The 15179-nt window shown below is 47.4% G+C and overlaps 1 protein-coding gene across 3 annotated transcripts in view; it reads left to right on the top strand.

The window, feature by feature from the left end:
- gpr180 (G protein-coupled receptor 180) overlaps positions 1 to 15179 on the top strand; it is a 227780-nt gene that overhangs the window by 157956 nt on the left and 54645 nt on the right. For all 3 annotated transcript variants that reach the window (XR_005463122.1, XM_038817739.1, XM_038817740.1), the window contains exon 5: positions 5495 to 5544. Coding sequence is in view for 2 of the 3 variants with exons in the window: in XM_038817739.1 (XP_038673667.1) it covers positions 5495 to 5544 (50 nt within the window). In the remaining variant the exon portion in view is untranslated. The remainder of the gene's footprint in view (positions 1 to 5494; positions 5545 to 15179) is intronic.

Genomic DNA, 15179 nt, shown 5'->3' with positions numbered 1-15179 from the left:
CCTGAACACAGAGCTTGCATGTGGCTATTTGAGGAACTCTTGAAAGTGTTCCGCCCACTTTCCCTCCTACTTCTCGTCTGTCAATAGCTTCCTACTAACCTTGCACTTGATTGGTACAGTGGTGCTGCTTCTCGTGCCAGTTAGAACAGTTAGTTCCTATTCCGATTTTCTGCTTCTTGTGCTTCCCTGCCTTTTAATTCTATCCATCCTCATTTGTCTCTCCTGCAGCTCTTCTTCACAATTTCATCCAGGCTGCTATACTTCTCATTGTCTTTGTTTAATATTCTTTTCCTGGTCCCTCTTGTCAGTTGCCAAATTTCTTCCATCAGTCAACTTCCATGTTGGAACAGTGATCCATCATTTTTTTTGTTGGTTCCTCTCTGCTCAGTGGTGACTTCTGCACTCATTAATCCCCTTTTGAAGATTTTACAATGCTCCTCAGGGTTGCCTGGCTTCATTAGTGCTTTGAAACTATTGGAGAAGGCCAGCTGAATACTATCCGACATGCCCATGTCCTTTCAGTTTCTCATTGCAGATGGCCTTTGTGACTTCCTGTTTGTTGCGTTCTTCAGTTTCAGGTGGATCTTGCCTAATGCAATTCGGTGATCAGATATTACATCAGTGCCTTGACGCATCCAGATATCTTGTAGGAATGTACTTCATTCATAGAATTTACAGTGCAGAAGGAGGCCATTCGGCCCATCGAGTCTGCACCGGCTCCTGGAAAGAGCACCCTACCCAAGGTTAACACCTCCACCCTATTCCCATAACCCAGTAACCCCACCCAACACTGAGGGCAATTTTGGACACTAAGGGCAATTTATCATGGCCAATCCACCTAACCTGCACATCTTTGGACTGTGGGAGGAAACCGGAGCATCCGGAGGAAATCCACGCACACACTGGGAGGATGTGCAGACTCCTCACAGACAGTGACCCAAGCCGGAACCGAACCTGGGACCCTGGAGCTGTGAAGCGATTGTGCTATCCACAATGCTACCGTGCTGCCCACTGCTATTCATCTGCTACTGATGCATATATAATCAATCTTGCTCAGGTTTCATGACTTTTTGTGGATGTCCTTGTCTTTGAAGTAGGTACTCTCAATGCTGAGCCCACTGCTGTTACAGAAGGGCAGCGTACGCTCACTATTTCTATTGGGCATGTTTGCTGACCCATGAGGTTCAATCACACTGTTCGGTTCTAGCTGGTTGTCATCGCGCTTAGCATTGCGGTCGCCTATCAATAGTTGGTATCATAGCTGGGTACCTTGTCCTGCAACTAGCGGTAAAATGTAATCTTTCTCCTCCTCTGAGGCTGTCTCTGTTGTTGCATAAAGGATGGGGTACATACCAACATACGAATGAGGAGCAGTAGGCTACACAACCCCTTGAACCTGATCCGCCCGCCTTTCAATAAGATCATGGCTGATCTGATTGTAACCTCAACTCCACATTCCCATTCATCCTCGATAATCTTTCACCTATTAAAAATCTAATAATCTCTGCCTTGAACATATTGAAAGATCTGCTCATTAACGGGCCTGACCCAGTATTCTCTGTGCATTGGTGATGCCCCACCTCTGCCGGAGGGGGGTGGGGGGGAATTCCCGACGGGAAATGTCACTTGTGCTTTTAAAAATTGGGGAACAGGGTCCATGGCTGGCGTGGGAGAGAGGTTGGCTGGGGGGGAGCTCCGCCAAGCCTGGGAGGGGGAGGGAAGAGTGTCCGGAGGGGGTGGGTGTTAATTAGCAAAGGGCTGTGGGGTTAGGGTGATGCCCTACAGGACCAAAGTGTGTCCAGGCATGGACCGTCATTGCCGTGGCCTGTAAGCCAGCCATCTTGCTGCACACCCCACTGACCGCCCACCATGGCCCCTGGCCGTGCAGAGTGACACTGGCCATATGGGTGCCCCCACCCCACCACCCTTGCATCACAGCCACCATCAATTACTCCCCCCTTTCTCCCCGCCCCCACCGGACCCCAACCGGCACTGGCGAGGCAGCCTACCCAAGGGCAACACCCACAGTAGCCCCTGCAGGAAGATGCCAGATGAGAGCCACTGAGCTCACTGCTGGCATGGGCAACCCCAATCACCGGGACCCCTGGCATCAAGGACGGGCTCCATGACCAGAGGCCCACACGATGTTGGCCGCCGACTGGGCCAGGGTTGCATTAGGCAGAGTGCCAGGGGAAAAGGCCAGGAGTGGGTGTGTAGATGGAGCAGTGGGGTAGGAGGACAGTAGGGGGCAGATTCTGCAGTATAGACCGGGGCCACCATGTAGCCCGGTGGACCTGGCTGGGTACGGGGGTGCGGACCATGCTAACATGTCTGCCTTTCACCCCTGCAGACAATGGACTTCGGAATCGCATCTACTGTGATTGCATGGGTCTTACATCTGCCTCACTAACCACTTTTTTAAATTTATCAATCAAAGGGGTAACTTTGTCTTCGATACTCACAGGATTGTGGATGAAGACTATGAAGGTCTATCCACCTCATTTGAGCAACCAGAAGCAGACTATGAAAGTCTACCCAGCTCATTTGAACAACAAGAAGAAAACTATGAAAGATTACGCAGCTTATTTGAACAAAAAGACGACTATGAAGGTCTATCTACCTTATTTAATGAAAAACAAGAAGACAATGTAAGTCTACCCACTGAATGTGAGACAAGTGACGAAGAAATCACAATTCCCAAACAAGATACACAAGATGACAGTGAGACTGACAGATTTTGGGCAGCACGGTAGCACAAGTGGCTCACACTGTGGCTTCACAGCACCAGGGTCCCAGGTTCGATTCTCCGCTGGGTCACTGTCTGTTCTCCCCTTGTCTGCATGGGTTTCCTTTGGGTGCTCCGGTTTCCCCCCACAGTCTAAAGACATGCAGGTTAGGTGGATTGGCCATGATAAATTGCCCTGAGTGACCAAAAGGATTGGGAGGGGTTATTGGGTTACGGGGATAGGATGGAAGTGAGGGCTTAAGTGGGTCAGTGCAGACTCGATGGGCCGAATGGCCTCCTTCTGCACTGTATGTTCTATGTACTATGTATCTCAGCTCGTCTGTACAAAAGAACCTGACAATCAAAGTACAAGTACTAATGAGTCTAGTGAGACCACATCAATTAAAACCTCATCTACTCTTCACAACCTACAAGAAACTGAAATCTTGACGAAGTTGACTCCAAAAGAGGAGCACCAAGAGATCAAAGACGAAGCAACTCAACCACAAATGACTGATGTCACCAAGATCAATGCAACATCAGGTCATTCACATACACCTCAAATCGAAAAGCTCAATGAAACATGTATCACAAAGGACACTGATACCAATAACTTTGAGAATGACTCAAATTATCCACAAGGAACAATCATTGAGCACAACGCCAACGACAAGAACAACGACAAGAATAACATGGTACAACCCTGCATGTGAAGGTCAATGTTGAAGAACAGTCCAAAACAATGGCAAATGTTCAAACATACCATGGACATTGTTCACACAAAACAAATGGCATGACAATGAATTTCACGAGTTCATATTTGCCCCAAAACAAAGAAGCAACACAATGTTTAAGGCAGGTGACACACTAAATCGATCCCACAAGCACAGAAAAAAAGTCCACGTCAGTCAACATAAGTGGTTCGACCATTCGAATACCTGCTGCTGATTTGTTGGTACTTCAACACACCACAATTGATTTTTTTTTCTTCAAGTGCCGCTTAATGAAGCGATATTTCGGGATACCATGACCAACAATTCAAGTAGGCATGACGCACAACTATCAACACATCAGTGTCTCCGCTGCAACTTCTAAGAAGGTCATTGTGACCAAGACAGCGACCTAAAAGCCTGAAATTATGAACATTTTGTTTCCTATATTTCATGTGTGTGTATATATATATAAATATATATATATTTATATATATTATTTGCTGTGTATATAAGTCACACATATCATGTTCTGACCTTTAGTATTGTCATCTATTTTTTCTTAGTACCACGCAGGAAATGTATATTTAATAAAAAGGAGGGAGAGATGTAATGATATGTAGGCATGTAATCAGAACACCAAGCTGTGGCATCACCACTAGAGGGCATTACACGTCCACTATAAAACACAACACACACAGGCTCTCCGCCTCACTTCCCCGAACAACAGGAGTGCAGCATAGATCTCAATCACGCCACAACATGTGGCCTAGATAAAGTTTGGACACCTAGTCAAGTTTACTGTGTTACTAGAGTTAGATCAGCAGAGTGTCGAACTCAACTAATAACTTTGCCGTTACTAAAGAAATACTTTCAACTTACTTCGAGGACTGGGGTATCTTTCAACATTGTCTACGGTTAGTAGCGATTTATGTTACTCAAATAACATAACATAATACTTATGATAGGGAAATTCAGCAAAAGTAGACTCACGGTAACATTATGGTTATAAAAGAGATTTCGGGCGGGATTCTCCGTAGCCCAACACCCAAATCGTGTTCGTCGATTGGGAGCAGAATTAATTTTCATGCCGAAATTTGTGACCGGCGCCAGTTTGACGCTGGTCCACCATGTTCAGCCCCCTTCAAACTGGCGTCATCATGCGCCGCGCTGTTTCAATGCGTTTGTGCGTCATCGGCCTGGCCACCCACGATGCTCTGCCCCCGATGGCCCGAGTTCCTGACGGTGCGTTGCACATGTGGTCCCAGGAGTGGTCAGCTGCGGTCTGTGTCCAGAGCCACCGCACTCTGCCAGGATCTGTGCCGCTGGCTGCGGGCGGGAGGGGCTTATGCAAGTGCCGCGGGGGGGTGTGTTGGCCAGGGGACGGGCTGTGGGGTTGTGGATGGCAGGTTGGGTTCGTGGATGGCCGGCACCATATTGTACAGCACAACCATTGCACGTTGTCAGCAGTGCGCATGTGTGGCCCAGGACCTGGCCATTCTCTGGCCGTTTTCAGCGTGGAAGTTGGGAGTTTGGGTCAGTGCCAGTGCTAACTCGTCACCCGTGTCGGAATCGGTGAGGGTTTCACACCGATTTATCAGTCGTAAAAGGCTCACATGCTCCGCTGCTGCCGGCACATAGCCTCTGAAACAGAGAATCTAGCCCTTTGTGTTTCTGATTTTGATCTTAATGAAATGAGTGAAGCGTTTTAAACATAGGGAGAGACCTTCCAGCTGTTCATGCAGCTGGCGGGATCTTCCAGTCCCACCAACAGTTCACCCGCTACGGGTTTCCTGCCAGTGTGGTGTGGATACAGTGGGATAACCCATTGGCAGCGGCAGGACCAGAAGATCCCGGCACCGGACAATAGTGGGCCGCCTCACACAGCCGAGAACAAGCAGCAGGAAGGCCTCCCCCTTTAAAAACTAGGGAATTCCACTTTCATGCCTACATCTTTTTCTTCCAACTGAAGGATTTTTTATAAAAATTATAATTTTTTAATAAATTAAACATTGTTGCTCCCTGACAGCAGTCCTATAATATCTGTAATTTCTTTCAGATACTCCGTGGATGGAATTGGAATTCCTTTGTTGGGCAGTTTGGCTGAATGTAAGATGCAACAATTTCACTTCACTTCTGCTTATAATTTGGCTCTTCAAAAATGCATTCTTGATCCAGGAATAGTAATAGAATTTTGATGTACCAAAGCACTTTTCCATTCACTCACAGTATCTAGAATTGCTGATCAAAGCATCATACATAAATATATAATCCTTTGCCATGTACAAAAAGATTGTCAATTATTCATATTTTCATTGCTCAGCATAGTGGACATTGTCTACCAAGCATATGTCAATCAAATGTTTTGGACTAACAGCTTCTTATAAATGGTCGTATTTTATGCAGTAAAATGTTTAAATGTGAATTCTATTGCAGATTGAGAATATTAAACAAGTTGAGGTAAAATTATTCTAAACTGATCATTTTTCCTTCTTTTTGAAAGAAACCTTTTGAAACTATAGTCATGGAGTCATAAAGTTTTACAGCACAGAAAGAGGTCCTTCAGCCCATCGCATTCACGCCGACCATCAGGCACTGAACTATTCTCATCCCATTTTCCAGTAATTGGTCTGTAGCCTTATGTGCAATGTCATTTAAGTGTTAATTGAAATACTTCTTGTGAGGGTTCCGGCCTCTACCACCCTTTCAGGCAGTGAGTTCCAGATTTCAGCCACCCTTTGGGTGAAAGCATTTACTTCACATCTCCTCTAAATCTCCTGCCCATTACCTTAAATCGATGCCCCCTAGGTTATCTCTGTCTTAAAGACACAGTGATTTGGCCTTCTGTGGCAACATTTTCCGCAGATTCGCCACCTTCTAGCTGAAGAAATTCCTCCTCATCTCTGTTGTAAAGGATCGTCCCTTCAGTCTGAGGTTGTGCCCTCTGTGTCTAGTTTTTCCTGCCAGTGGAAAAATCTTCTCCATGTCCACTCTACCCAGGCCTCACAGTATCCTGTCTGTTTCAATAAGATCCTCCCTCAGCCTTCTAAACTCCATCGAGTAGAGGCCCTGAGTCCTCAACCGCACCTCATATGACAAGCTCTTCATTCCAGGGATCGTTCTTGTGAACCGCCTCTGGACCTTTTCCAAGGCCAGCACATCCTTCCTTAGATACGGGGCCCAAAACTGCTCACAATACTCCAAATGGGGTCTGACCAGAGTCTTATACGTCCTTAGAAGTACATCCCTGGGGCGGGATTCTTCGACCCTCCGCCGGGTTGGAGAATCGCCCGGGGCCGGCGTCGTGTCCCGAATTCTCTCTTCCCCCCCCCCCCCCCCCCCCCCCCCCCCCCCCCGACATTCGGCGGGGGCGGGAATCGCGACGCGCCGGTCGACGGACCCCCCGCGACGATTCTCCGGACCGCGATGGGCCGAAGTCCTGCCGCTGACAAGTCTCTCCCGCCGGCGTGGATTAAACCACCTACCTTACCGGCGGCGCGGGCGGGCGCCGGGGTCCTGGGGGGGGCGTGGGGCGATCTGACCCCGGGGGGTGCCCCCACGGTGGCCTGACCCGCGATCGGGGCCCACCGATCGGCGGGCGGGCCTGTGCCGTGGGGGCACTCTTTTTCTTCTGCCTTCGCCATGGTCTTCACCATGGCAGAGGCGGAAGAGACCCCCTCCCCTGCGCATGCACCGGCCGCTGACACTTCAGCGCATACGCGGACTTACGCCGGCCGGCAAAGTCCTTTCGGCCCCGGCTGGCGTGGCGCAATGTGAGGACTTGACTCCTAAAGGTGCGGAGACTTCCGCACCTTTGGGGCAGCCCGACGCCGGATTGGTTCACGCCACTCCAACACGCCGGGACCCCCCGCCCCACCGGGTAGGGGAGAATCCCGGCCTTGGTCTTGTATTCTGGCCCTCTCGGCATGAATGCTAACATTGTATTTGCCTTCCTAACTGCCGATTGAACCTGCACGTTAACCTTAAGAGAATCTTGAACAAGCAGTCCTAAGTCCCTTTGTGCTTCTGATTTCCGAAGCATTTATCCATTTAGAAAATAGTCTATGCCTCCATTCTTCCTTCCAAAGTGCATAACCTCACACTTTCCACATTGTCTTCCATCTGCCATTTTCCTTGCCCACTCTGCTCGCCTGTCCATATCCTTCTGCAGCCCCACTGCTTCCTCAATACTACCTGTCCCTCTGAACATTTAACTCAGCCTAGTTATCATCATGTGAACATTTGATAGAATCCAAGAGGCTAAATGTACAAATAAAATAGACATTTCATTATGTATAAATGAGTGGAAAAGTTAAAAATCTTGAAATATATTCTTATAATATAATAGATCTTCATATTAATGGCTGGTGATTGAATGAAAACAGGTCTAGTGTTTAGAAGGTTATGTGGGTGGAGGGGTACTCATTTACTCTCTTCGGCAGTCGGGGGCCGCAGCTGATTAGCGGCAGCAGTCCCCATTAAGAATGACTGACCAATCCCAAGAGCTGCAAGACAATCATAGGGCCAGCATCTCGCCACCATGAGCAATGCAGGGAGAGAGCATATTGATGGACATGGGCTCTGGCAATCAGGTAATTAGGGCTTGGGTCTGGCAGACCCCAGCATGGCAGCAAGATAGATGGTGATGGCAGGCAGCACCATTACTGCAGGGCACCTGTTGCTTTTGGCAGTCCCCTCTGAGTGCACAAAAGGAAGGTCACTTTGAGAGCTCAGCAGGAGACCGTTATGCTGATAATTATTTTAATATAAATTTAGAGTACCCAATTTTTTTTCCAGTTAAGGGGCAATTTTAGCGTGACCAATCCATCTACGCTGCACATCTTTGGGTTGTGGGGGTGAGACCTAGACAGACACAGGAGAATCTGCAAACTCTACACAGACAGTGACCCGGGGCCGGGATTGAATCGGGGTCCTCAACACTGTGATGCAGCAGTGCTAACCACTATGCCACTGTGCCGCCCGACTATGTTGATAATGAAATGGCAGCAGCATTGGGAATAGGTCTTTAATTGGTTCAAGTGTCTCAATTGGGCTCTGGAGAGGAGCACCATCCACCATCTTCCCCGCCGTTGGCATGATGGCAGGAGGATGAGCGACACTCCACCCACCACTTTCCCACGCCATTTTCGTGGCCCAGCCAACCCCAAAGGGCTGGTAGAGTCCAATCTCGGTAGTGCCAATAGCAGCTGACACCTATCCTAAGACTTATTTAAAACAAAAGGCACATCAAAGGGTTTACTTCCTTGCACAATGTACCCATTCTCCTGTGTTGTGGACAGTGTACAAGTCTAAGATATGGCGAGGACCATTTTAATTTTTTCTTAATGAAAACATAAATATAATTTTCTGCCTGGCTCACTCAGTTCCCACCTATTACCGAGAAAATATTTGTTTTATATGTATGCATATGTGCTGGAAAAAGCCTTCACAACAATTTTTGTAATTGTTAGCATAGCAACTGATCACGACGTGCCATTATTTTTTTTAACTACCTAATGAATTTGACAGGTGAATTAGATTAATCTGTACAATATATGTCACCATCATTAAGATGCAAAAACATCTTCATAAAAATGATGCCTGATCATTGGTCATTTACTACCCAAATGTAAAGGCTGTACAATTAAATAGTTCATTGGTATATTTTAAAAATCAGAGAACAGATAATAACAGGTTTATTTATTATACATATAGTGTACCCAATTCGTTTTTTCCAATTAAGGGGCAATTTAGTGTGGCCAATCCACTTAACCTGCACATATTTTGGTTGTGGGGGTGAAACCCACACAAACACTGGGAGAATGTGCAATTAACAGATTTGGAAGCAAAAATAGAAATCTGACTTATGAACAAGAAAATTGGATGCAGTTTTGCTGTGTCTATACCAAATATATAAATATATTCTGAATGTACTGAAACTTGTTATATTTTTGTATTTATGCATTTTCAGCATAAATCTGTGCAATCTGTTCTGGTATGGAATTGAAATTTTGTGTCGAAATTGTGCATGGAGTGTCTGTGTGAATGAGAAGTTTGATGAGTCTTGAACACACCTTTATAGTTTGTTGACATTGTGAGAAGCTCTTTTCGTTAATTCTTTTTAAAAATGCCTTTTAGAACATAGAACAGTATAGCACAGAACAGGCCCTTCGGCCCTCGATGTTGTGCCGAGCATTGCCCGAAACCAAGATCAGGCTATCCCACTCCCTGTCATTCTGGTGTGCTCCATGTGCCTATCCAATAACCGCTTGAAAGTTCCTAAAGTGTCCGACTCCACTATCACAGCAGGCAGTCCATTCCACACCCGAACCACTTTCTGAGTAAAGAACCTGCCTCGAACATCTCTCCTATATCTCCCACCCTGAACCTTATAGTTATGCCCCCTTGTAACCGATACATCCACCCGAGGAACTAGTCTCTGAACGTCCAATCTATCTATCCCCCTCATCATCTTATAAACCTCTATTAAGGCTCCTTTCATCCTCCTCCGCTCCAATGAGAAAAGCCCTAGCTCCCTCAACCTTTCCTCATAAGACCTATCCTGCAAACCAGGCAGCATCCTGGTAAATCTCCTTTGCACCCTTTCCAATGCTTCCACATCCTTCCTATAGTGAGGTGACCAGAACTGCACACAATACTCTAAATGTGGCCTCACCTGCGGCTCTTAAACTCAAGCCCCCTGTTAATAAACGCAAACACACTATAGGCCTTCTTCATGGCTCTATCCACTTGAGTGGCAACCTTCAGAGATCTGTGAACATGAACCCCAAGATCTCTCTCTTCCTCCACATTCCTCAGAACCCTGCCGTTGACCCTATAATCTGAATTCAAATTTTTTTCTACCAAAATGAATCGCCTCGCACTTTTCAGGGTTAAACTCCATCTGCCATTTTTCGGCCCAGCTCTGCATCCTATCAATGTCTCTTTGCAGTCTACAACAGCCCTCCACCTCATTCACTACTCCACCAATCTTGGTGTCATCAGCAAATTTACTGATCCTCCCTTCAGCCCCCTCCTCCAAGATGATGAGGGGGATAGATAGGGTGGACGTTCAGAGACTATTTCCTCGGGTGAATGTAGCGGTTACAAGGGGGCATAACTATAAGGTTCAGGGTGGGAGATATAGGAGGGATGTCTGAGGTAGGTTCTTTACCCAGCACTAATCCCTGTGGTACACCACTGGTAACTGGTCTCCAGTCTGAAAATTTTCCATCCACCACCACCCTCCTGTCTTCTATGTAATAGCCAGTTACTTATCCAATTGGCCAAATTTCCCTCTATCGCACACCTCCTTACTTTCTTCATAAGCCGACCATGGGGAACCTTATCAAACGCCTTACTAAAATCTATGTGTACGACATCAACTGCTCTCTACCTTCATCTACACACTTAGTTACCTCCTCAAAGAATTCAGTCAAATTTGTGACGCAAGACTTATCCTTCATAAGGGCAGCACGGTAGCATTGTGGCTAGCACAATCGCTTCACAGCTCCAGGGTCCCAGGTTCGATTCCCGGCTTGGGTCACTGTCTGTGTGGAGTCTGCACATCCTCCCCGTGTGTGCGTGGGTTTCCTCCGGGTGCTCCGGTTTCCTCCCACAGTCCAAAGATGTGCAGGTTAGGTGGATTGGCCATGGTAAATTGCCCTTAGTGTTGGGTGGGGTTACTGGGTTATGGGGCTAGGGTGGAGGTGTTGACCTTGGGTAGGGTGCTCTTTCCAAGAGCCGGTGCAGACTCGATGGGCCGAATGGCCTCCTTCTGCACTGTAAATTCTATCTAAAAAAAAAAAATTCATGAATCCATGTTGACTATCTCGGGTAAAGCTGCATCTTTCCAAATGGTCATAAATCCTATCCTTCAGGGCCTTTCCCATTAACTTACTGACCACCGAAGTAAGACTAACCAGCCTATAATTACCAGGGTCATTCCTATTCCCTTTCTTGAACAGAGGAACAACATTCGCCACTCTCCCGTCCTCTGGCACTATCCCTGTGGACAGTGAGGAGTCAAAGATCAAAGCCAAAGGCTCTGCAATCTCATCCCTTGCCCCCCAAAGAATCCTTGGATATATCCCTTCTGGCCCAGGGGACTTGTCGACCCGAAGGTTTTTCAAAATTACTAATACATCCTTCCTCAGAACATCTACCTCCTCCAGCCTACCCGCCTGTATCACACTCTCATCCTCAAAAACATGGCCCCTCTCCTTGGTGAACACTGAAGAAAAGTATTCATTCAACGCCTCTCCTATTTCTTCTGACTCCATGCACAAATTCCCACTACTGTCCTTGACTGGCCCTAACCTCACCCAGGTGATTCTTTTATTTCTCACTTAAGAGTAAAAAGCCTTGGGGTTTTCCTTGATCCGACCAGCCAAGGACTTCTCATGCCCCCTCCTAGCTCTCCGAATCCCTTTTTTTTAGCTCATTCCTTGCTACCTTGTAACCCTCAAGCGACCCAACTGAACCTTGTTTTCTCATCCTTACATACGCTTCCTTTTTCCTCTTGACAAGACATTCAACCTCTTTTGTGAACCATGGTTCCCTCACACGGCGATTTCCTCCCTGCCTGACAGGGACATACCTATCGAGGACACACAGTATTTGTTCCTTGAACAAGCTCCACTTTTCATTTGTGCCTTTCCCTGACAGTTTCTGTTCCCATCTTATGCTCCCTAATTCTTGCCAAATTGCATCATTACCCCTCCCCCAATTATAAACCTTGCTCTGCATATGGCCCTATCCCACTCCATTGCAATAATGAAAGACACCGAATTGTGGTCACTATCTCCAAAGTGCTCTCCCACAAACAAATCTAATACTTGGCCCGCTTCATTACCCAGTGCCAAATCTAATGTGGCCGATTGTCGGCCTCTTGTCGGCGTATCCACCTATTGTGTCAGGAAACCCTCCTGCACACACTGTACAAAATCTGCCCCATCCGAACTGTTTGACCTATAGAGGTTCCAATCAATATTTGGAAAGTTAAAGTCCCCCATGACAACTACCCTGAGACCTCCACACCTATCGATAATCTGTTTTGCAATTTCTTCCTCTTCATCTCTATTACTATTTGGGGGCCTATAGAAAACTCCTAACAACGTGACCGCTCCTTTCCTATTTCTGACTTCGACCCATATTACCTCAGTGGGCAGATCCCCTTCGAACTGCCTTTCTGCAGCCGTTAAACGATCCTTGATTAACAAGCTATTCCTCCACCTCTTTTACCACCTTCCCTACTCTTACTGAAACACCAATACCCCGGAACTTCCAACAACCATTCCTGTCACTGTTCTAACCATGTTTCTGTAATGGCCACAACATTGTAGTCCCAAGTACCAATCCACGCTCCAAGTTCACCTACGTTATTCCGGATGCTCCTTGCATTGAAGTAGACACACTTCAACCCACCTTTCTGTCTGCCGGTACACTCCTGCGACCTTGATACCCTCCTCAGTACCTCACTACTCTCAACACTGGCTTCTGGACTACAGCTCATTTTCCCATCCCCCTGACAAATTAGTTTAAACCCCCCCCCCCCCCCCCCCCCCCCGAAGAACCGTAGCAAATTTCCCTCCCAGGATATTGGTGCCCCTCTGGTTCAGGTGCAACCCGTCCTGTCTGTACAGGTCCCACCTTCCCCAGAATGTGCTCCAATTATCTACGTAACTGAAACCCTCCCTCCTACACCATCCCTGCAGCCACGTGTTTATCTGCACTCTCTCCCTATTCCTCACCTCGCTAACACGTGGCACTGGCAGCAAACCAGAGATGACAACACGGTTTGTCCTGGCTCTCAGCTTCCACTCTAGCTCCCTAAATTCCTGTTTTAAATCCTCTTCCCTTCTCTTACCTATGTCATTGGTACCGATGTGTACCACGACTTGTGTCTGTTCCCCCTCCCCCCTCAAGGATTCTGACATCACGGACCCTGGCACCCAGGAGGCAACATACCATCAGGGAGTCTCTTTCGTTGCCACAGAACTCTGTCTGTCCCTCTAACTATCGAGTCCCCATAGTTTTAAGTTAAATCATTGAAAGCATTTCTTCTTCCTCCAATTTGAATCTCTGACGTTCTTTCAGTGTGGATATTAATGAGGAGAATGTTGGGAGTTTGTACTCTGTGAGCTAGATTTTGGTCAAAGATGTGATTATTAGGAGTTGGGAAAATTCTCAATTCAGCAAGCATATCTCTGTTAACAAAGCCCCCACCCGCCCTCTTTTAGTTCTGGGGCCTGCTGCCTCCTGAAGGGTGCAGGCAGGAGAGATGTTTCATGTTTTCACCTTCATATTAAAATATTGAACCATCGTGCCACATCTAGCTATGATTAATAGCTCCTGACCACATCAAAATCAGTTAAGTGCTTTCTGCTGAGAAAAAGAAGTGAAAGCACTTAACGTCTAGATATTTATAAACATTGAGGTTAGGTTCAAAGCAGGGTACGTGTGATGCATTCAAGCGTGAAGAGAAATGAAAATTAACAATCCAGACACCTGGCTGCCTAGAAGCTAATGCCCTGTCCATTGCAGCCTACTAAAAGTTTATTTTCTCTTTGAAAGTGAATAGAAGCCTTGCAGATCAAATTATCTGAGGGGGTTTAAAGTCTTGTGATGTGGTTTTGGCTTTCTATGAAATGACATTTGTTGCTTTCTGCACCTCTGTCTGAGGCAGCAGACCTGGAACAGGGACAGGTGAGTGAAAGTGCTGTAATTTTTCACTGTTTCTGCCTGGATTGCTCTTTAGCTTCCAGACAGGGGCAATTGATGGGGAGGTGTCTCTGATATGGGGGGGGGGGGGGCAGATCTGATGAGGGAGCTGGGTATGGGGTGGTCAGGATTTGCATTGTGGGGGGAAGGGAGGGCCCTCCGATAGACTTTGGGGGCACCTACATTAAATCCATTCCTCCTTAGCGTCAGAGCCATGCTACAAAAACCTGCACCAATTCATGTCCACGGGAATCCCGATCCAGGCAACTGGAGTATCATGAAGGTGTGGAGAATCCAGTGTACAGCCCGTTAATAGGATGCAAATGGCTTCAAATGACTCATTTCTGTCCTCCCACTGAACTTCTGAGCCACCGCTGTGTCCGAGCCCACGATCGGGATCCACCGATTGGCGGGCCGGCCTCTCAGGCTGAGGGCCTCCTTTGTTCCGCGCCGGCCCCTGTAGCCCTCCGCCATGTTGCGTCGGATCCAGCATGGAGAAGGGAGATGCCGCGCACTTGGGATGCGCAGACCTGCGCCGCCCATCTGACACCGTGATCAGAAGCTGGAGAGGCGTGGATTGCTCCAGTGCCGTGCTGGCCCCCTGTCGGGGTCAGAATTGCTGCTCCTGTGGCCATGTTGACACCGTTGGGAAACGCGTCGGTATTTCCGTCAGCATCAATACTTAGCCTCAGAATCAGAGAATCCCGCCCCCCCATCTTATTTAGGAAAATAATTTGAACTTGTGAGAAAACCATGCAGAGGCAGCCATGTTGTCTTTGGTTTTAAAAATCATGTTTGTAGTCAACCACCGCTCATTAGTCAGAAAACTGGCTGCATGTCATCAAGCATCCTGGATAATTAGCTGGAATACTTTGAAAGTGAGAGATCTCAACAGAGAGAAAGACACACACTCCCACCCCTACCTCTGCCCAACCTGTTCCAGTTGTTACACCACCTTGGGCTAGTGTACGGTCAATTCCAGCCCGACTCGTCCCAGAGTCACAACACAAGTGAATTAACGA

Source organism: Scyliorhinus canicula, chromosome 14, assembly GCF_902713615.1.
Source record: "Scyliorhinus canicula chromosome 14, sScyCan1.1, whole genome shotgun sequence".
NCBI classification, from domain to species: Eukaryota; Metazoa; Chordata; class Chondrichthyes; order Carcharhiniformes; family Scyliorhinidae; genus Scyliorhinus; species Scyliorhinus canicula.
Note: the sequence above shows the minus strand (reverse complement) of the source record. Positions and strands in the feature narration are given on the sequence as shown.